General features: G+C 41.6%; 1 protein-coding gene across 2 annotated transcripts; it reads right to left on the bottom strand.

Moving 5' to 3' along the window:
* Positions 1–246: 246 nt before the first annotated feature.
* On the bottom strand, positions 247–2,509 carry PNMA3 (PNMA family member 3). Of its 2 annotated transcripts, XM_042974916.1 has the most exons (3): positions 2,279–2,509; positions 605–2,016; positions 247–483 (listed from the first exon to the last, which is right to left on the bottom strand). In XM_042974916.1, the coding sequence occupies exons 2-3, from the start codon at positions 1,907–1,909 to the stop codon at positions 388–390; spliced, it is 1,401 nt and encodes a 466-aa protein (XP_042830850.1). In that variant the 5' UTR covers positions 1,910–2,016; positions 2,279–2,509; the 3' UTR covers positions 247–387. The 2 variants fall into 2 exon arrangements, with proteins under 2 accessions (XP_042830850.1, XP_042830849.1); XM_042974915.1 differs by having other exon boundaries at positions 429–2,016.
* Positions 2,510–23,634: the final 21,125 nt, after the last annotated feature.

Genomic DNA, 23,634 nt, shown 5'->3' with positions numbered 1-23,634 from the left:
CCTGTCTGGGGCATTACCTCTCTGTTGTACAGCTCTTCTTTGCCTGAGATGACTCCTTCAGGCAGGGCTGGTCCTGGGGAAGACTCCTCCAGGCCCCACATGGCCTGGAGGTCAGTTGGCATCTTTAGCTCAGAGCCCACAGGGTGGGCATTTGGGGGTGGCCAGATGATGGGGCTGATGAATGAGTCCCCAGCTCCACTTTCTTCAGCCTCTGCTGTGTTGGGGTCTTTGCCTGCAGCTGGTGCACCCCGTGTGCTGGCTGGGGCAACCCCCCAGTTGTGTCTCTGGCACCTCTTCAGTGCACTGTTGTTGGCCTTCACTGAGTCCCATGTAGCTTGGTGAGTGGAGTCTTTTTCATCTGGCAGAGGATGAGGGGGCTCAGCCTGGTCATGGCTTCTTTGCCCCTCTACCCCACTCAAGTCCCCTGCTGTTTCTGTGGGCTGCCCCTTTCCCTTTTTCCAATATCTCTTTTGTTTCCTCTGCCTGAAATAAGAAGAGGTGCCCTGTTCTCCTGAGCCTACTTGGCTTTGGGCTTGGGATGGCTCTTTTCCCAAGCCCTGTTCCCATTTCCCGACTCCATTGCAGCCTGTCTCTTCTGCTTTACCAAGAGCGGGTTTGGAGGGTTGCTACACTGTGCCCTGATGTGGCCATCTTCTCCACAGCTATAGCAGAATGTGTGATGTTTCCGTTTTCCTGAACCTCGGGAGCTGGCCCTCAGCACACGCCCCCTTCGATGCTGTCCTCTGCCCCTCCTGCGCCGGGAACCTTGGGAAGGCCTGGCCTGAAGAGTGCTGTCAGGGGCAGCAAAAGACACTGCTCTGAGAGCATTGGCTCTGGCAGATGCCCTTACTCCTGCATCCAGCCCCTGTAGCCTCCCCCTTTCTGGACCAAAAGTGGCCTCCCACTCCTCCTCCTCACGCAGGAGCTTCACCAGTGCCAGGAAACCAGGTGGTTTCCTTCGCTGTTTCATCAACTTAAGCCTGTCTCGAAGTTTGTCAGTAAGGGTAGCCCCACTTAAGACTTGTTTCAGGCGAGCCTGATTCACATTCCTTCGCAATACTGCATTTTTTTCTACAGCTCTTTGGAGCAGGGGTTCCAAACGCAACACAAAGCTGGAGACTTTCTCTCCTACCTCCTGATAGGCCTTATAAAATTTCACATGGGCGATTTTACGACTTTCCACAGGTCCAAATACCTGTTGCAGGGCTGCCAGGCACTCCTCCACAGTTATGGCAGCATTGTTGGCCCGGAGCCCACTGACCACCTGCAGAGCAGGGCCCCGCAAGCATTCCATCAGCCGCCGCCTCTTTTCACCCTCAGGCACCTGCCACATCTGTAGCACCTCAGTGGTGTGCTCAAGCCAGGCTTCAAAGGCCAACGCCCCTGGGATGGACACACTGTTCCCAGAAAAGACTCTTAGTTCTCTGTACAACATTTGTTCTAGCAGAGGCTGCACTGCTGCCCCCAGGGTCTGGGCCCAGGTCCAGAAGTCAGGTGATATGGCCACTCTTGGAGCAGGGCAGTTGGTGTCTGATCCAAGCACTCTGTTCATATCTGACACTGTCCGCCTCTCTTCCTCTAAGAAGCGGTTCAGTCTATTGAGAAATTCCCCATCTGAGTTCCGAGGTTTTACAACCACTTCCCAGGGCCCTCCCTTTCCGGGTATTTCCCTGGGGATCAAAGCATAGTCAATATCTTGGGCAAGCTCCAAGAGAAATGCTTGGGCATTCTCTTCCCTCCTGAACATCCTGCCAATGACCCTATACCTGCCCAGGTGCCTGAGAGCATCCTGAAGAGTCTCCTCAAATTCATCCTCACCACAGTCCTCAGGAATCCCCAGGATAAGCATGGACCTCTGCGTGTTCAGATGTTCCCCCCGACACCAATCCTGCAACAGGGTCAATGGCATGTCCCCAATCTCTGTGGAGCCTAATTTAGGGGATAATGATCACTGCGTGGTGCACATGTATCAGGCAAACTCCCAGGGCGACAGCAGACAGCCCAGATCTCCACAGCCTGTGAATACAAACGAGGCGAGAGCGAGGTTAAGCGCCCCCCACCGCCCCGCCGCGCCCACCCCCCAGGTGACCCTCCTCCCCCGGGGCGGTGCCTTTGCAGCCCAGGCTAGACCCCTGCCCCGCCTTCCACCCGCCTGCCGGGGCCACGGCCCCCTCTCCACCGCGTCCCTCTCGCCCCCGCGGGCTGCCGCAGTCCTACTGGGGCGGGCGGGCGGGACTCCCGGAGGGCTGAGCGCACCCTCCCCGGTTCTGGTACCTACCTTCCTCTGGGTCGGGGTCCTTCCTCGTCGAGGTCCCAGCAGGTGGGGCGCAGGGGCTGCGCCGAGCGGCAGCGGGGTCGTGCGCCCCTCTTTTCCTGGCTGCCTCTCACTCCCTCTCCTTCTTCCTCTCCCTGTCCCTCTCTCAGCGCGGCACGTGGGCTAGCGCGCCGGCGCCTGCTCGCCACCACTCTCTGCAGTGCGGACTCGGGGCGGGGGCGCAGTGGCGGCGGAGCGCGGACCCTCCGCGTCGCCCCGGAGACCGCCGGGCCATTGGCGCGCGCGGGTCACGCGGCCAGGCTGTGGCCACCGCCGCGGGCACCCCGGGACCGCGCGTGACGTCACCTGCTCCTTCCCCCGCCCCCGAGGGGGCGCTGGCACAGGTGGGGACCCTGGGGACCCGAGAGCCAGTGCCCCCATCCTAGACCCAACCCTGCCCACCGCCCGCCCCTCCCGGAACATGCTCTCGGGGCGTCAGCCTGGCGAGGGGTCCATATCCCCGCGTGCCCACCAGAGAGCCGCTGGGCAGGCCCGAGATGCGCCCGCCAGCGCTGCATTCTGGCATGGGTGGAGCGCGGGATGGGGGAGCGTTCTGGGGCTCCTTCACCTGTTTCCGCCCCTCCTCCACTCCACCCAGAACGGGTCCTGTCCCAGCTAGGCGAGAAGCACTTCGTCCAGGTGCGACTACGTGGAATAGATGCCACCTGCGCACATGAGCGCTCGCACACACCACCGCAACCGGGGGTCAGCAGTCCCCATACTCGCGCGGGGGCCGTGGCCGCTGTGGGCACACGACGGGCCAAGATGCGTCGCTGCCCCAGTGCCAGGGCCCTGCCCCAAAGAGGGTGACCCAGCGTACTGGTTTGCTTGGTCCTTTTCCATTTTGAGTGCTGCAAGTCCACTGTCTGGAAAAGAAAGCACTCCATTTGGAGCCCAATCCCTTGGACCTGCCTTTTCGTGATGGCAGTGGGCTGTGGGTTGTACTGCATCTGTAGGGTCCCAGTGGTATCAGAAAGAGGAAAGGAATGATTGCCCTTCAGGCAAAAGGTCCAGTGGTCTGTGCTCCTGCCTGCTCTGCCAACTACATCCTCACCTCCTGTGTGCAGAGCTCTCCCAAGCTACAGAAGGAGGGACCTTTGGTGAATGCCTAGGTTAGGCTCACCCATCCAGCCAAGTCTGGAGAGACACCTTGTACTGGGTGTGGCATAGAACTGTTCACTTGCTGCTATAAACATTGGGGTACAAGTGCCCCTTAAATACTGAGAACAAACTGAGGGTTGATAGGGGGTGAGGGAGAGGGGAAAGTGGGTGATGGGCATTGATGAGGGCACCTGTTGAGATGAGCACTGGGTGTTGTATGGAAACTAATTTGACAATAAATTATATTTAATATAAAAAAAGAACTGTTCACTTGCATTCCCACTCCACATTGTGATGATGCATTCTGTTTGCCTGACAGGGACCATGTAATAATGACCTCTAAGTGCTTTTCTCTGCTCAAACTGGATAAACGTTCCTACCATGACTTCATAAAACTTGTTTCTTTTACCTCTCACCAGAGCCCTGAGAGATAGGTATTAGCATCCTTATTTGGCTCATGAGGCTCAGAGAGGTGAAGGGACATATCCAAAAGCATGCACCTTAATGCAGGTGGAATTGAAATTAGATTCTAAATTGGTCCCTATAGCCCTTTGAGTAGACTTAGGACTATTTCTATTCTGATTATGTCATCCACGTTAGAATTTACTTCCCTTATTTCCGTCCACTCACAGTCCATGTGAGGAGGAAAAATTCTCCTCATATTTACTAGAGAGTAAATTGGCTCAACTTTAGATTTGTAGGTTTCCTTCTATTCAATCATGTAGGAAAATGGAAAAATTGTTAAAAATTGTTTTTCTCCAAAAGTGGTGATTCACTTTCTATGGCATATGGAATGGGACTACTCAGGGGTGCTTTGAAAGTCTACCATGTGTATCTTTTTTTCTTAAAAACATCTAAGTTACTCAAAATCCATGTCTCTTATAAAACACTTGGTTGCCAATTTCCAAATCAGCTTTTTGTGATCCTGGGATGGCAATGAAATAGCATAGTTATCTAGAAGACTACATACAGTTCCCAGTTTTGCCACTCAGAGGACTTAACCATCTATTCAACTTACAGAAGCAGAAATGAGTCTCAGTGAAGGAACACAACCAGCCCAAAATGACACAATGAGTAAATGGCAAAGTTATGAGACATCAAGGGGAGATGCAAAGGCATCTCCAAGGAAAAAGGGGGCATTCAGGATTTCTCTGGGAAAAGGCATGTAGAGGTCCCAGCCAGGTGCAATGCAGCAGATCTGTGTATATCCTGGATGTCAGGAAAGAGTGATTTGGAGACACCAGGGTTGAAGTGATATATTTCAATATGCTTGGTTTGAAAGTTTTTGAACCCTTTTGTAATTGGAGATAACCTTTCCTCTGGTTTTAGGGCCTCCTTGACTCTGTGCTTAAAGGATGGTAAAGAATAATGTCTCTTCTATTTAAATAGAAGAATTTTCAAGCCAGTAAAAATATCTTATTTGTTTTTATGTCTCCATTGCCTTGCATGGTTCTAGCACAAAAGCACGAAAATTGAGGAACCGGTAGATAAATTCCACTTATAAAGTGGAAAGTATAATAAAGCATGAAGGAGGCCACCTCCACTGGAGTGGCCTTCTCCTAGCTTAGACCAGTAGTGTCAGGGTTATTTAGAGAACAAATTCCTGAGCCCTACCTCTGGGGAGTCTGATCTGCTGGGTCTGAGATAGACCTGGGATTTTTTTTTTTTTTTTACCAGAGTTTCTGGTAAGTAAATACTATAAAAAATACATTCTACAACATTAAACATACAAAAGGTTATAAAAAGTGCAACCAATACTCTGATACCTAGTACCTAAGATGTAAAACACTGCCAATGAAGTTAACCTTTTTGCATACTCCTTCCCAATAGCTTCTTGCTCTCTGCCCCATAGAGGGAAGCAATGTTATACATTTGCATTTCTTTTGTATTTCCACTGCAAATAAATTTATCTTAAACAACTGGAAGTATTGTGTTCTCATGTTTTAAACTTTGTATGAATGGTATCATATTGTTGGTATTCACCCATCTAGTTAACTAATCATTGTGAGAATCACCATTTTGATACATGCAAGTTCGGTTCATCAATTTTCACTTCTGTATAATATTCCATTGTAGGGGTGTATGTATGTGTATGTGTGTGTGTGTGTGTATACAAAAATGTACTTATAAGTTTTCACACTGATGGATATTTAAGTTGTTTCTCATTTTTAGTATCACAAATAAAGCTTCTCTAAAATATTGTTGGAGAGTTTCACTATGGTACGTACCTAGCAGTGGCATTGCTGGGTCAAAGACTATTTTTAGTGTTAAGATACATTGTCAAACTGTTCTTCAGCTTGATATACCAGTTTATACCTCTATCAATTTCCACATCATCACCAACATATTATGTGACTTAAATGTTGCCAATTTAGAGGGATGTCAATAGTTATTTCTTATGTTTTACTTTGAATTTCTCTGATTATAAATGAGGTTTAATACCTTAGTTAGGGGTCCATTTCTGATTCCTTTTATTTGAAATTCTTACTAATCTTTCCCATTTCTTTATTGGAAGTTTCTCATTTTTATGCTTCATAGGAGTTCTTTGTGTAATCTGGAAACTTTTTCTATTTAAGTTACTTTTGTTGGTAACCAATTGGTAACCAATTATCCAAAGCATACTGGCTTACAACAACCATTTTATTTTGCTCACAATTTTGTGAGTTACCAACTAGGGGAAAGTTTAGCTGGGCGGTTCTCACTTAGGGTTTCTCATGTGGTTGAAGATGTGAGCTGGGAATTTAATGATATGCAGGCATGACTGGGCTGGAAACCCAAGATGGCTCACTCACATGGCTGACATTGAATCGTATTTTGGGTACTCACAGTCAATAACATTCTAAATGTTTACACACAGTCAGATTACAATAGCTCCTCTGAATTACCATTCTTGGGTCAATGAAGTTTTTGCTGTGGACTATAATAAATTTTCTGTGGGAGAATGCATGTACAGACAGAAATTACTCCCCTTAATTATTTAAGATTGCTATGTGTTGGATTATATCCTCCCAAAATTCATATGGTGAAATCCTAACCTCCAGTATATCAGAATGTGGCCTTATCTGCAATTAAGATCATTCATTGCAGATGTAATTATAAAAAAAGGTATGCAGCCATAATTTTGCATTATTTTTAATTAATAAACTTTATTTTTTAGAGCAAGTTTTGGTTCACAGCAAAATTGAGTGGGAAATATAGAAATTTCCTGTATACTCATTACTCCCCCCAACACACACAACCCCCTACACTATTGACATCTCACAATATGGTGATACATTTATTACAATTACTCAAACTCGTTTACATTAAGTTTATTCTTGGTGTTGTACATCCTCTTGGTTTTGACAAATATAATGACATATATCCACCATTATAATATTATAAAAAGTAGTTTCATTGCCTTAAAAATCCTATGTGTTCTGCCCATTCATCCTTTCCTCCCCACTAAATCCTAGCAAAAACTGATCTTTTTACTGTCTCCACAGTTTTGCTTTTCTCAGAATGTCATGTAGCTGGAATTATATAGTATATATCCTTTTCAGATTGACTTCTTTTATTTAGTAATATACATTGAAGATTTTTCCATGTCTTTTCATGACTTGATAACTCATTTCTTTTTAATGCTTAATAATATTCCATTGTCTGGATGCACCATAGTTTATCCATTCAGCTACTTATTTTTCTTTCTTTTACACATGACTTATTTTTTAAAATATTTTTTAATATATGAAATTTATTGTCAAATTGTTTTCCATACAACATCCAGTGCTCATCCCAAAAGATGCCCTCTTCAATACCCATCAGCCACCCCCTCTCCCTCCCACCCCCCATCAACCCTCAGTTTGTTCTCAGTTTTTAAGAGTCTCTTATGCTTTGGCTCTCTTCCACTCTAACCTCTTTTTTTTTTCCTCTTCCCCTCCGCATGGGTTTCTGTTAAGTTTCTCAGGATCCACATAAGAGTGAAAACATATGGTATCTGTCTTTCTCTGTATGGCTTATTTCACTTAGCATAACACTCTCCAGTTCTATCCACGTTGCTACAAAGGGCCATATATCATTCTTTCTCATTGCCACATAGTACTCCATTGTGTATATAAACCACAATTTCTTTATCCATTCATCAGTTGGTGGACATTTAGGCTTTTTCCACAATTTGGCTATTGTTGAGAGTGCTGCTATAAACATTGGGGTCCAAGTGCCCCTATGCATCAGTACTCCTGTATCCCTTGGGTAAATTCCTAGCAGTGCTATTGCTGGGTCATAGGGTAGGTCTATTTTTAATTTTTTGAGGAACCTTCACACTGTTTTCCAGAGCGGCTGCACCAGTTTGCATTCCCACCAACAGTGCAAGAGGGTTCCCATTTCTCCACATCCTCTCCAGCATCTATAGTCTCCTGATTTGTTCATTTTGGTCACTCTGACTGGTGTGAGGTGATATCTGAGTGTGGTTTTGATTTGTATTTCCCTGATGAGGAGCGATGTTGAGCATCTTTTCATGTGCCTGTTGGCCATCTGGATGTCTTCTTTAGAGAAGTGTCTATTCATGTTTTCTGCCCATTTCTTCACTGGATTATTTGTTTTTCGGGTGTGGAGTTTGGTGAGCTCTTTATACATTTTGGATACTAGCCCTTTGTCCGATATGTCATTTGCAAATATCTTTTCCCATTCCATTGGTTCCCTTTTAGTTTTATTGATTGTTTCCTTTGCTGTGCAGAAGCTTTTTATCTTCATGAGGTCCCAATAGTTCATTTTTGCTTTTAATTCCCTTGCCTTTGGGGATGTGTTGAGTAAGAGATTGCTACGGCTGAGGTCAGAGAGGTCTTTTCCTGCTTTCTCCTCTAGGGTTTTGATGGTTTCCTGTCTCACATTCAGGTCCTTTATCCATTTTGAGTTTATTTTTGTGAATGGTGTGAGAAAGTGGTCTAGTTTCAACCTTCTGCATGTTGCTGTCCAGTTGTCCCAGCACCATTTGTTAAAGAGACTGTCTTTTTTCCATTGGATATTCTTTCCTGCTTTGTCAAAGATGAGTTGACCATACTTTTGTGGGTCCAGTTCTGGGGTTTCTATTCTACTCCATTGGTCTATGTGTCTGTTTTTGTGCCAATACCATGCTGTCTTCATGATTACAGCTTTGTAGTAGAGGCTAAAGTCTGGGATTATGATGCCTCCTGCTTTGGTCTTCTTCAAAATTACTTTGCCCATTTGGGGCCTTGTGTGGTTTCATATGAATTTTAGGATTGCTTGTTCTAGCTTCAAGAAGAATGCTGGTGCAATTTTGATTGGGATTGCATTGAATGTGTAGATAGCTTTGGGTAGTATTGACATTTTGACAATACTTATTCTTCCAATCCATGAGCATGGAATGTTTTTCCATTTCGTTATATCCTCTTCAATTTCCTTCATAAGCTTTCTATAGTTTTCAGCATACAGATCTTGTACATCTTTGGTTAGATTTATTCCTAGGTATTTTATGCTTCTTGGTGCAATTGTGAATGGGATCAGTTTCTTTATTTGTCTTTCTGTTGCTTCATTATTAGTGTATAAGAATGCAACTGATTTCTGTACATTGATTTTGTATCCTGCAACTTTGCTGAATTCATGTATCATCAGTTCTAGCAGACTTTTGGTGGAGTCTATCGGATTTTCCATGTATAGTATCATGTCATCTGCAAAAAGTGAAAGCTTGACTTCATCTTTGCCAATTTTGATGCCTTTGATTTCCTTTTGTTGTCTGATTGCTGATGCTAGAACTTCCAACACTATGTTAAACAACAGCGGTGGGAGTGGGCATCCCTGTCATGTTCCTGATCTCGGGGAAAAAGCTCTCAGTTTTTCCCCGTTGAGGATGATGTTAGCTGTGGGCTTTTCATAAATGGTTTTTATGATGTTTAAGTATGTTCCTTCTATCCCGACTTTCTCAAGGGTTTTTATTTAAAAAGGATGCTGAATTTTGTCAAATGCTTTTTCTGCATCAATTGACAGGATCATATGGTTCTTATCTTTTCTTTTATTTTTTTTAATTTTTTTTAACGTTTATTTATTTTTGAGACAGAGGGAGACAGAGCATGAATGGGAGAGGGTCAGAGAGAGGGAGACACAGAATCTGAAACAGGCTCCAGGCTCTGAGCTGTCAGCACAGAGCCCGACGCAGGGCTCGAACTCACCGACCGTAAGATCGTGACCTGAGCCGAAGTCGGCCGCTTAACCCACTGAGCCACCCAGGTGCCCCTTATCTTTTCTTTTATTAATGTGATGTATCACATTCATTGATTTGTGAATGTTGAACCAGTCCTGCATCCCAGGAATGAATCCCACTTGATCATAGTGAATAATTCTTTTTATATGCTGTTGAATTCGATTTTCTAGTATCTTATTGAGAATTTTTGCATCCATATTCATCAGGGATATTGGCCTGTAGTTATCTTTTTTTACTGGGTCTCTGGTTTAGGAATCAAAGTAATACTGGCTTCATAGAGTGAATCTGGAAGTTTTCCTTCCCTTTCTATTTTTTGGAATAGCTTGAGAAGGATAGGTATTATCTCTGCTTTAAACGTCTGGTAGAACTCCCCTGGGAAGCCATCTGGTCCTGGACTCTTATTTTTTGGGAGATTTTTGATGACTGATTCAATTTCTTAGTTGGTTATGGGTCTGTTCAAGCTTTCTATTTCCTCCTGATTGAGTTTTGTAAGTGTGTGGGTGTTTAGGAATTTGTCCATTTCTTTCAGGTTGTCCAGTTTGTTGGCATATAATTTTTCATAGTATTCCCTGATAATTGCTTGTATTTCTGAGGGATTGGTTGTAATAATTCCATTTTCATTCATGATTTTATCTATTTGGGTCATCTCCCTTTTCTTTTTGAGAAGCCTGGCTAGAGGTTTGTCAATTTTGTTTATTTTTTCAAAAAACCAACTCTTGGTTTCATTGATCTGCTCTACAGATTTTTAGATTCTATATTGTTTATTTCTGCTCTCATCTTTATTATTTCTCTTCTTCGGCTGGGTTTAGGCTGTCTTTGCTGTTCTGCTTCTATTTCCTTTAGGTGTGCTGTTAGATTTTGTATTTGGGATATTTCTTGTTTCTTGAGATAGGCCTGGATTGCAATGTATTTTCCTCTCAGGACTGCCTTCGCTGCATCCCAAAGCATTTGGATTGTTGTATTTTCATTTTCGTTTTTTTCCATATATTTTTTAATTTCTTCTCTAATTGCCTGGTTGATCCATTCATTCTTTAGTAGGTTTTTCTTTAACCTCCATGCTTTTGGGGGTTTTCCAGACTTTTTCCTGTGGTTGATTTCAAGCCTCATAGCATTGTGGTCTGAAAGTATGCATGGTATGATCTCAATTCTTATATACTTATGAAGGGCTGTTTTGTGACCCAGTATGTGATCTATCTTGGAGAGTGTTCCATGTGCTCTTGAGAAGAAAGTATATTCTGTTGCTTTGGGATGCAGAGTTCTAAATATATCTGTCAAGTCCATCATATCCAATGTATCATTCAGGGCCCTTGTTTCTTTATTGACCGTGTGTCTAGATGATCTATCCATTTCTGTAAGTGGGGTATTAAAGTCCCCTGCAATTACCACATTCTTATCAATAAGGTTGCTTATGTTTATGAGTAATTGTTTTATATATTTGGGGGCTCCGGTATTTGGCGCATAGACATTTATAATTGTTAGCTCTTCCTGATGGATAGACCCTGTAATTATTATATAATGCCCTTCTTCATCTCTTGTTACAGCCTTTAATTTAAAGTCTAGTTTGTCTGATATAAGTATGGCTACTCCAGCTTTCTTTTGACTTCCAGTGGCATGATAAATAGTTCTCCATCCCCTCACTTTCAGTCTGAAGGTGTCCTCAGGTCTAAAATGTGTCTCTTTTAGACAGCAAATAGATGGGTCCTGTTTTTTTATCCATTCTGATACCCTATGTCTTTTGGTTGGCGCATTTATTCCTTTTACATTCAGTGTTATTATAGAAAGATATGGGTTTAGAGTCAATGTGATGTCTGTAGGTTTCATGCTTGTAGCGATGTCTCTGGTACTTTGTCTCACAGGATCCCCCTTAGGATCTCTTGTAGGGCTGGTTTAGTGGTGATGAATTCCTTCAGTTTTTGTTTGGGAAGACCTTTATCTCTCCTTCTATTCTAAATGACAGATTTGTTGGATAAAGGATTCTCGGCTGCATATTTTTTTCTGTTCATCACATTGAAGATTTCCTGCCATTCTTTTCTGGCCTTCCAAGTTTCAGTAGAGAGATCTGTCACTAGTCTTATAGGTCTCCCTTTATATGTTAGAGCACGTTTATCCCTAGCTGCTTTCAGAATTTTCTCTTTATCCTTGTATTTTGCCAGTTTCACTCTGATATGTCATGCAGAAGATCGATTCAAGTTACGTCTGAAGGGTGTTCTCTGTGCCTCTTGGATTTCAATGCCTTTTTCCTTCCCCAGATCAGGGAAGTTCTCAGCTACGATTTCTTCAAATACACCTTCAGCACCTTTCCGTCTCTCTTCCTCCTCTGGAATACCAATTATGCATAGATTATTTCCCTTTATGAATCACTTAGTTCTCTAATTTTCCCCTCATATTCCTGGATTTTTTTATCTCTCTTTTTCTCAGCTTCTTCTTTTTCCATAATTTTATCTTCTAGTTCACCTATTCTCTCCTCTACCTCTTCAATCCGAGCTGTGGTCGCCTCCATTTTATTTTGCAGCTCATTAATAGCATTTTTTAGCTCCTCCTGGTTGTTCCTTAGTCCCTTGATCTCTGTAGCAATAGATTCTCTGCTGTCCTCTATACTGTTTCCAAGCCCAGCGATTAATTTTATGATTATTATTCTAAATTCATTTTCTGTTATATTGTTTAAATCGTTTTTGATCAGTTCATTAGCTGTTGCTATTTCCTCGAGTTTCTTTTGAGGGGAATTCTTCCGTTTCATCACTTTCCATAGTCCCTGGAGTGGTGCAGAACTGCAGGGCACTTCCCCTGTGTTGTCTTGAATAACTTGCGTTGGTGGGCGGGGCCACAGTCAGACCTGATGTCTGCCCCCAGCCCACTGCTGGGGCCCCAGTCAGACTGGTGTGTACCTTCTCTTCCCCTCTCCTAGGGGCGGGATTCACTGTGGGGTGGTGTGGCGTGGCCCATCTGGGCTACTTGCACACTGCCAGGCTTGTGGTTCTGGGGATCTGGCGTATTAGCTGGGGTGGATTGGCAAGGTGCACAGGGGTGGGAGGGGCAGGCTTGGCTGGCTTTTCCTTCAGAGACCTGCTTCAGGAGGGGCCCTGCAGGCACCAGGAAGGAGTCAGACCTGCCGCTGGAGAGATGGATCCACAGAAGCCCAGCGTTGGGTGTTTGCGCGGTGCAAGCAAGTTCCCTGACAGGAACTGGTTCCCTTTGGGATTTTGGCTGGGGGATGGGCGAGGGGGATGGCACTGGCGCGTGCCTTTGTTCCCCACCAAGCTGAGCTCTGTTGTCCGGGGCTCAACAACTCTCCCTCCCGTTGTCCTCCAGCCCTCCCGCTCTCTGAGCAGAGCTGATGACTTATAACATTCCAGATGTTAAGTCCCACTTGCTGTCAGAACACTCCCCATCCAGCCCCTCTGCTTTTGCAAGCCAGATTTGGGGGCTCTGCTTTGCCAGCAGGCTGCCCCTCTGCCCAGCTCCCTCCCACCAGTCCGTGTAGTGCGCACCACCTCTCTGTCCTTCCTACCCTCTTCCGTGGGCCTCTCGTCTACACTTGGATCCGGAGAATCCATTCTTCTAGTCTTCCAGCAGTTTTCTGGGTTATTTAGGCAGGTGTGGCTGGAATCTAAGTGATCAGCAGGACGTGGTGAGCCCAGCGTTCTCCTACGCCGCCATCTTCCTCAAAAGACATCTTTGTTGTTTCCAAGTTTTGGCAATTATTAATAAAGCCGCTATAAGCATTCATGTGCAAGTTTTTGTGTGGACATAAATTTTCAGCTCTTTGTGGTAAATACCAAGGAGCACAATAGCTAGATCATATGGTGAGAGTCAGCTTAGTTTTGTGAGATACCTACAAACTTTCTTCCAAAGTGGCCTTGCCATTTTACATTTCCACCAGCAATGAATGAGAATTGCTGTTGCTACACATTCTCACCAGCATTTTGTGTTGTCAGTGTTCCAGATTTTGGCCATTCTAAGGTGAGTAGTGGTATCTCATTGTTTTAATTTGCATTTCCCTGGTGACATATGATGTGAAGTATAGTTTCATGTGATTACTTGCCATCTATATGTCTTCTCTGGTGAAGTGTATTTTCAGGTCTTCTGCCCATTTTTCAATAAGATTTTTGGTTTTCTTATTTTTGAGTTTAAATGTTCTTTATATTTTTTGAACAATAATCCTTTATCAGATGTGTATTTTGAAAATATTTTCTCCCAATTTGTGGCTTGTCTTCTCACTCCCTTGATATCTTTCACAGGATTTTTAAATTTTAATGAAGTACAGCTTATCAATCATTTCTTTCATGCATTGTGTCTCTGGTGTTGTATCTAAAAAGCCATTGCCATACCCAAGAGCATCTAGGTTTTATCCTATGTTATCTTCCAGGAGTTTTTTTGTTTTGTGTTTTACATTTAGGTCTATCGTTCATTTTGAGTTTATTTTTATCAAGAGTTTAAAGTCTATGTCTAAATTCTTTTTTTTTTTTTTGCATGTGGGTGTCCAGTTCTTCTAGCACCATTTGTCTAAAAGACTATCTTTGCTCCTTTGTGAAAGATCAGTTGACTATGTTGGTCTATTTATGGGCTTTCTATTCTGTTCCATTATTCTGTTTGTCTATTGTTTTCCCAATACCACACCCTCTTGATTACTCTAGTTTTATAGTAAGTCTTAAAGTTGGGGGTCCCTGGGTGGCTCAGTCGGTTGAGCATCTGACTTTGGCTCAGGTCATGATCTCATGGTTTGTGAGTTCAAGCCCCACTTTGGGCCCTGTGCTGACAGCTCAGAGCCTGAAGCCTGCTTCTGATTCTGTGTCTCCCTCTGTCTCTGTCCCTCCCCCACTCATGCTCTCTTTCTCTCTCACTCTCAAAAATAAACAAACATTTTTAAAAATTTAATAGTTGGGTAGTGTCAGCCCTCCAACTTTGTTCTCCTTCAATATTGAGTTGGCTATTCTGGGTCTTTTGCCTCTCCATTTAAACTTTAGAATCAGTTAATATCCACACAATAGCTTGCTGGGATTTTCATTGAAATTGTGTTCAATTTACAGATCAATTTGGGAAGAACTGACATCTTGACAACATTGAGTCTTCCTAATTTTTTTTGTATGTTTTGCATCATTTTCCTGCTTAATGGGAAGAAACACATAACCTGTAATATTATAGTACTGAGAACTGGGCATGGAATGGTGCTTTGAATGGAGATCCTATTGAACCAAATATAATGATGTTATAAGGAGAATTGAATGGAAAATAAGAATTAACAATGGAATTGCTTGTTTCTAAGTAGGAGGAATATGGGTAATTTTTCATGAGAAAGACTATGAGTTTTTTCAGACATTTGGGCCCTCATGAAAAATGTAAATAGAGATTTTGTATACTGATGTGCCATTTTGTATACTGATGTGCCATTATGTTTTATACAATTTTCAGGATTATCACTATTATGGTGAACTTTGGATTTTGGAATTTGGAGCCCCTTGGTATTTTTCTAGTGGGAATATGGGATTTTTTCCCTTATTTCAGGCTGGTCTGTGTTACATTTACTTGACTTGGCTTCTTGAGGTCACCCTGATGGCCACTCTAGAGTATATGATGACTGGAGGGTCCCCATGACTGAGGTTGAACTTGACACTTCTGAGGAACACACAGGAGGCGCAGAGATGTTGTAGGCTAGACAATGTTGTGTAGCCTGTCTTTGGGATGATGAAGGCGGATTGCCTTGTGGAGGCAACATATTGGTGTTGCCCACTTGAAATCAGTAGTGTGTAGGGCTAGATTTGGACAAGCTGGAGTGTCTTTATCTTGGCCAATAGTTCTTGTAGCTAATCACTATACTGTAAACCTTGACCAGCTCATGAATACATGAGGTTTTGTCCATGCCTGCCTAGTGCTGCCTGAGTCCCAACCTTGGGCAGTGATCTTATGTATGAGTGAGAGTGATGACACGTTAGTAGCTGGTTCCAGACTTTTCATTTCTAGTTCTCTGGTCTAATAACCCTGAAAACTCTAGAAATGTTGGGTTTCCTGTCAGTCCTTGAGGAAGGTCTTCAATTTTCATTTTTGAGGGGTCAGGTTCCGAAAGGTTCCAAATTCATACACCAGTATAATTTTCTATCCAAGTACTCCATTCAGGGGCTTAGAATTTTTATTCTAAACTAAAAGAATTTCTATTCTAAACTAGTCTTTCACTTCTAACATCACCTGTGGTTCTTAGCAACCAAAGCAGATGGAGGTGGAAACATACTCCGTGAATTTAGTCATCCCAGCATGCATGCATGCTCTTAATTGCCATGACAAAAATTTCAATATACAGAAAGTTCCTTTTAGTCCTATAAAGGAATGAGTCACAAAACCTAAACTCCATACTTCAGTGACAGATTAAACTTAAATCAGTATCTCAAAAAATAACAGCTTTCATAACTGGCATTTCATAAACGGAGTTGTAAGTGCCCTTCCCCCAATAAGGAACATATTAAATATAAAACCTCACTATTACATCTAAAACCTCATATTACATCTCAAACCTCAGCCTCAATGACATGGTGAGGAAAGGAGAGGCCAGGAGATTATTGGAAGCATAGGAGGAATTTTCCTGAGTGACTGAGTAGTGGTTCAGGGATTCCCCAGAATGTGGATGGTCTTTGGCAAAAACAGTATTTCCTGAGCTGGGTCTGGAGATGCCAGGTGTAGTTTGGCCTCCAAAAGACTTCACTTTGAGCATGTGTTTGTTCGTTTTGCAAATTAAGTGTTGAACTTGTAAGGTCATATGTACTTGGGTCCCTAAAGCTAGTAGGCAGCTAACCCAGACAACTTCTAGGCCCTGGACAGACTAGTTGAAGCGCTAAAATCTTAAATGCATTAACATCATTAGCTGCCAATCCTCTGAAGTGGCAGCTTCAGTTCCCTATCCCTGCATAGGATCCAATGTCAAATCAGGGTGCCTCCTCTAGGGCTGACAGCAAGGCCAATGCTCACATCTAGAAGCTTTTCAGGAGTAGTGTATTTGTTGCCACTAACAACAGGCTAGAAATATATCTAGTTAGCCTGGATAATACTAAAGGCTAATTTGAAAAAGAAGTAATGAGAATCCTTGAAATTTTTGTGTTTACCAAAATAACAAAAAATTCCAATAGAAGGGCTGATGACACTGCTGATGACTAAATTAGAGTGTTGAAAGTTAAAACTGAGTAACTCTCTTAAGAAAACAAAGAAGTGGAAACCATGAAGAAAAGAGCACCAAAAGGATTTCCCAAAAACAAAACAGAAGAAAAAGGAGTCAACTTTTTCTCTTCCTATGTGGATAGATCCTTGTCCTGGGGGGGCGGGATTCTCCATCCCTCCTCCATACCTCCCCAGCCACACTGCTGTATTGCTGTATTAGATGTTGTCTTTCTCCATGTGTATTCTCCAGTGGGTAAAGGCTGTTCCAGAACATTATAACCTGGATGAATCCAACACTCTAGAGCTGCCTCTGCAAGTCCACTTTAACTCTGGTTGGGACACCCATGTTTGGATGGTATATATGATCTATACACACATACTCCTTGCATGAAGGGAAGAGGTTCTTCTGTTCCCCATCATCCTGTGGGAAGAGCACCTCCCCAGATATTCTGGATTCTGTGTAGGGGGAGAGGGATCAGGGGAGACCTGCAAAAAACAGTTCTCAGACCCCTCCTCCCTTTCCAAGTCCAGAGGCCATGTTGTCTGGACTACCACCCCGTACTGGTGGGGGGTATTAGTACCAGCACAGTCCTGGAGTCTAGCCTGGGGTCACTGAGACCCTGACAGTTCAAACATCTCTTCCACTTCTGCCTGCTTTTAAAGGTGTATGGAACACGAAAGAGAGCCTGAAATACTAGGCAGGTAATTTATATAAATTTCTTAAGTGTTCTCTTAGGTTTTTAGCCAATGCTTAAAGGTTTGAAGAAAGTCACTTTCTTAAATTCATAAACAGCAAAGGAATGTTCATTCAGAGGTATTTTGGCCATTTGCCTTCTTTTTTGTTGTTTTATTTTTTATTTATTTTCAAGAGGAGGGAGGAATAAAGAGAGGGTGACATGGATCCGAAGCAGGCTCTAGGCTCTGAGCTGTCAGCACAGAGCCCAACATGGGACTCAAACTCACAAACAGAGAGATCATGACCTGAGCTAAAGTCAGATGCTTAACTGACTAAGCCATCCAGGAACCCTGGCCATTTGTCTTATTTAAATTATTATTAAACTGAAAAATTGCCTAGAGAAAGAAATAGACATCCAAGTCCAAGAAGCACAGACAGTTCCAAACAAGGTTAACCCAAGGAAGTCCACGTCACCACACATAATAAAAATGTCAAAGGTGAAAGATAAAGGTAAAATCAGTAAAAGAGAAACAAATAAGTACCTAAAAGAGAAAGTCTATAAGGCTATCAGCTAATGTTTCAGCAGAAACTTTGCAGGCCAGAAGGGAGTGGCATGATAAATTCAAAGTGCTGAAAAGAAAAAGCCTACAGCCAAGAATACTCAGCAAGGTTATCATTAATATTTAAAGAAGATGAATTATAAATTGGACAACCGTGAGGAAACGGATAATTTCTTAGAAACAACATCTCAGGGCACCTGGGTGGCTCTGTCGGTTAAGTGACTGACTCTTGATCTCAGCTCAGGTCATAATCTTATGGTGTGGGATTGAGTACTCTGTCAGGCTCTGTGCAGTGCAGGGTCTGCTTTGGATTCTCTCTTTCTGCCCTTCCACCCCCACTCTCAAAACAAATAAACTTTAAAAAAGTAGCATACAATTTCCCAAAACTGAACCAGGAAGAAATAGGAAATCTGAACAGACTGATCCTAAATAACATAATTAAATCAATAATATTTTTAAAAACTGCCAAAAGTAAAAGTCCAGGATGAGATAGATTCACAGGTGAATTCTACTAAATATTTAAAGAAGAGCTAATACCTATTCTCCTCAAACTATACCAAACAATAAAAGAGGAAAGAAGGCTTCCAAATACATTGTAAGAGGCCAGCATTACTCTGATACTAAAACCATAAAAAGACACCACAAAAAAAAGAAAACTACAGGCCTGTATCCCTAATGAACATAGATGCAAAAACCCTCAATAAAATATTAGCAAACCATGTACAACAATACATTAAAAAGATCATTCACCACAATCAGGTGGGATTTATTCCAGGAATGTAAGGATGGCTCAGTATTTGAAAATCAATCAACGTAGTACACCACATCAACAAAACCAAGGATAAAAATCACATGATCATCTCAATAGATGCAGAAAAAACATTTGACAAAATACAGCATCTGTTCATGATAAAAACTCAACAAAGTGAGATTAGAAGGAACAAACCTCAACATAATAAAGGCCATAAATGAAATACCCACAGCTTAACATCATACTCAACAGTGAAAAACAGTAAGCTTTCCCTATAAGATCGGGAATAAGACGAGGATATCCACTTTCACAACTTTTATTCAACATAGTACTAGAATACCTAGCACACCAATCAGACAAGAAAAATAAATGAGAGTCATCCACATGGGTAAAGAGAAAGCTAAACTGCCACTATTTGCAGACTACATGATACTATATGTAGAAAATCCTAAAGATTCCACCAAAAAACTACTAGAACTGATAAATGGATTCAGTAAAGTTGTAGGATTAATACCCAGAAATTGGTAGCATTTCTATACACTAATAACAAAGTAGCTGCAAGAGAAATTAAGAAAATCCCATTTACAACTGCACCCAAAGGAATGAAATATCTAGGAATATACTTAACCAAAGAAGTGAAAGACCTGTCCCCTGAAAACTATAAAATATTGATTAAAGAAATTGAAGATGACATAACAAATGGAAAGATATTCCATGCTCATGGATTGGAAGAATTAATATTGTTAAAACGTTCATATTACCCAAAGCAACCTATAGATTCAATTAAATACCTATAAAAATACTAAAAGCATTTTCCACAAAACTATAACAAATATACTAAAGTTTTTATGGAACCTCAGAGGACTCTGAATAGCCAAAGCAATCCTAGGAAAGAACAAAGCTGGAGGTATCACAATCCCAGATTTCAAGATATACTTCAAAGGTTTAGTAATCCAAACAGCATGGTACTGGCACAAAAATAGACACATAAATCACTGAAACAGGATAGAGAGAGCAGAAATAAACCAACACTGATATGGTCAATCTATGACAAAGTAGGCAATATGAAATGGGAAAGAGAGTCTCTTCAATACATGGTACTGAGAAAACTGGACAGCTACACTTAAAGAATGAAATTGGATGACTTTCTAACACCATACACAAAAATTTGAATTTGAAAAAATTCAAAACGGATTAAAGGCCTAAATGTGAGACCTGCAAGTATACAATTCCTAGAAGAGAACATAGCTATTTCTCTGACATTGAACATAGCAATATTTTCTAGATATGTCTCCTAAGGCAATGGAAACAAAAGCAAAATTAAACTATTGGGACTCCATCAAAATAAAAAGCTTTTGCATAGCAAAGGAAATCATCAACAAAACAAAGAGATGTTCTACTGGATGGAGTTAATATCCAAAATATATAAAATGTATAACCAACTTATACAACTCAATACCCCCAAAAATAATTAAATTAAAAAATGGGCATCCTGAGTAGACATTTTCCCAAAAAAGACATACAGATGACCAACAGACACATGAAAAGATGCTAAATATTACTAATCATCAGGTAAATGCAAATCAAAACCATAATTAGATATCACCTTATACCTGTCAGATCAGCTAGGATCAAAAAGACAGGAAGTAAAAAATGTTGGAAGAATGTGGAGAAAAAGGAACCCTCATGCACTGTTGATGGAAATGTAAATTGGTGCAGCCACTGTGGAAAACAGTATGAGTTCCTTGAATAATTAAAAATAGAACTACCCTACAATCTAGTAATCCCACTGCTGGGTATTTACCCAAAGAATACAAAAACACTAACTCAAAGGGATACATGCAACCCTATGTTTATAGCAGCATTATTTACTATGACCAAATTATGGAAGCAGCCCAGTGTCCATCAATTGATGCATCGATAAAGAAGATGTGATATATATTTATTATATTATTATATTATATTATATTATATTATATTATATTATATATAATTCAGCCATTAAAAAAGAATGAAATGTTGCCACTTGCAATGACATGGATGGAACTAGAGAGTATAATGCCAAGCAAAATAAGTCAATCAGAGAAAGGCAAATACCCTATTGTTTCACTCACACGTGGAATTTAAGAAACAAAACAAATGAGCAAAGGAAAAAGAGAGAGAGAGAGGAACTAAGAAACATATTCAACTATACAGAACAGACTGATGGTTACCAGAGGGGAGGTGGTGGGATATGAGTAAAATAAATGATGGGTATTAAGGAGTACACTTGTTGTGATGAGCACTGGGTGATGCATGGCATTGTTGAATACTATATTGTACACCTGAAACTAATATAACACTCTATGTTAATGAACTGGAATTTAAATTAAAACTTAAGAAAAATTTAAAAATAAAATAATAACCCCCAAACCAAAGAAAACAGAATGGAAATAAAAGTCACAGTGTAAGGAATATAGTCAATATTGTAATAGTGATGTAATAGGACAGATTATAGCTACATTTGTGATGAACATAGCAAATGTATAAACTTGTCAAATCACTAAGTTGTACACCTGAAACTAATGTAACATGTGTGTCAATTATACTCCAAAAATGTTTAAAAATTATTATAACTATTAACTGGTTGCTTTCAAGATCATAAAATTGATAAAAAGAGCATTAAACAAAGTACAAATAGCAATAAATATTACTCTGTATGCCTGTTCTCCTTCTCCTGAGACTTACACATAGCCATGGGCTGTCTAAGGTGGTCTAAGTCACCCTGACCTCCAGGCAGTCTCTGTGTCCATTTATACAGAATCCTGCCATGCATGACCATTTTATGTCCTCTGGAATTGTTGTTCATTACTGTGAATGTAGATACATCCAGCTCCTTGATTTAGCTAGTGTGCTAAAACTTAAGACTTCATTAACATAGTCCCTATAATCATTGACCTCTGACTAAGCCTTTCCCCTGGAGTGCTTCCTAAAAGACTGAGGATCCTGTAACTCTATTCACTGTTTCCCTCTTTTGTGTACTTCACGAGCTACTCACAAAGGAGTACACATTGATCTAACACCTCAGTTTCTCATTCAATTTCTCTTTCCATTCCTCAGTCACAGGGAGAGCCCCAAAATAAAAATGTTTATGCATAGTTCCCTAGCCCTCTTGCCCTGGAGCCTATGGATCTAAGCATGTTGGTGGTTCCCTCTCCAAAGCTCCTAAGTCCTCTATGACCACCTAATCTTTAACATTGGCTATATGGAAGTTGTGGCTGACACTTGAAAAGTTGGATTTGGTCCTGTATGAATTTACTGTGGCTGTTTTAACAAATCACCACAAACTGGGTGGTGTAAAGCAACAGAAATCTATTCTATCAATGTTCTGTTGGACAGAAGTCCAAAATTAGTGTCCCTGGGATGAATCAAAGTTGGCAACTGTAAGCTCTCTCTGGATGCTCTAGAGGAGAATCCTTTCTTGCCTCTTTCAGCTTCTCTTCGCTGCCAGCATTCCTTGCCTTGTGGCCACATCACTCCAATCTTCAAGGTCAGTATTTTCTAATCTGTCTCTACTCCTTCCCATAACTTTCTCCTCCTCCTCCTCGTGTGTGTGTGTGTGTGTGTGTGTGTGTGTGTATGTGTGTGTGTGTAAGGGGGGGGAGATCTCTACTATCTCTCTAAGGACAGTTGTGATTGGATTTTAGGCCCATCTGAATAACCAAGGATAATCTTCCCATGTCAAAATCATTAACTTAATCATATCTCAAAATCCTTTTTCCCAAATAAGGTAATATTTTCTAGCTCCAGGAATTAGAACCTACTATCTTTTGAGGTCTTTATTCAGCCTGCCACAGGTCCCAATTCATGCCCCTGCTCTGGTCCAACCCACTGGGCTCACCTCTCCATTCCCCTGATATTTTCTCTTGGAAAGCTCCTGCAGATAATAAATAATAATTATGTGCCTAATAAATCCACACAATGGAAGTCTTGGCTTTATAGTTGAAAAATTATTCTTGACAGTTATATACCTAGCCAATCTGGGCGCTTATAGTACTTGACTCCAGCTTTGTAGAGAAAGGGTGATTTCTACAGCTGCCAGTCACTGACAGTCCTACATAAGAATAGATTTAGGTTTTTCACATGGTTTATAGAGGCATACTTGCAAGTCAAACAAGCTTCTCTCTTGTATATAGATTATGTCACATGACATAATCTCAATGTCATATCATGCCATTAATGATATAATTTATTCAGGAGTGAGAATGGACAGGAAGAAAGCACATGAAAGGGACAGAGTCAAACCCTGCCATCTTCACCTCTGTATATAATATTCTGTCTACGGTTTTCATAGGTACACACCAAATGATAGCAGCATTTATCTTTGAGGAGATGAGTGAGGTTCAGGAAGGAGTCAAAGAGATTCTTTTTGTTTTTTATTCAATTTTATCATTCAATGCTATAAACATTGGATAAATGTTTTGTTTGTCCAAGCTAAAAAAAGACAAATATATATGAATTACCATTCAAGAGGGAAAACAAGACATCAAACAATACTTATAGAATTATCCCATTTAGGGGCACCTGGATGGCTCAGTCAGATAAGCATCCAACTTTAGCTCAGGTTATGATCTCACAGTTTGTGAGTTCAAATCCCATGTCAGGCTTTGTGCTAACTGCTCAGAGCCTGGAGCCTGCTTCAGATTCTGTGTCTCTGTCTCTCTCTGCCCTACCTTGCTCTCTCTCTCTCTCAAAAATAAAAAAAAAATTAAAAATTAAAAAAAATAATGATCCTATTTAAATAAAATAAAACCAAATTATATATACATATATGTTTATATGTATTAGTGTTGAGGGGACAGAGTTCTGGAAGAATGCTCACTGAGAGATTGACAGTGCTCACCTCTTCTGGAGGGA

This window comes from Panthera tigris, chromosome X (genome assembly GCF_018350195.1).
Source record: "Panthera tigris isolate Pti1 chromosome X, P.tigris_Pti1_mat1.1, whole genome shotgun sequence".
NCBI lineage: Eukaryota > Metazoa > Chordata > Mammalia > Carnivora > Felidae > Panthera > Panthera tigris.
The sequence above is the reverse complement of the archived record's forward strand: the minus strand, read 5'-3'. Positions and strand labels throughout refer to the sequence as shown.

Excerpts from the sequence above, each read along its gene's own strand:
- PNMA3 (XM_042974916.1), bottom strand. The coding sequence starts at position 1,909 with ATGCCATTGACCCTGTTGCAGGATTGGTGTCGGGGGGAACATCTGAAC. Across the intron at positions 484-604 it reads ACCCTCCAAACCCGCTCTTG|GCAGAGGAAACAAAAGAGAT; the intron begins GTAAAGCAGAAG and ends TTCTTATTTCAG.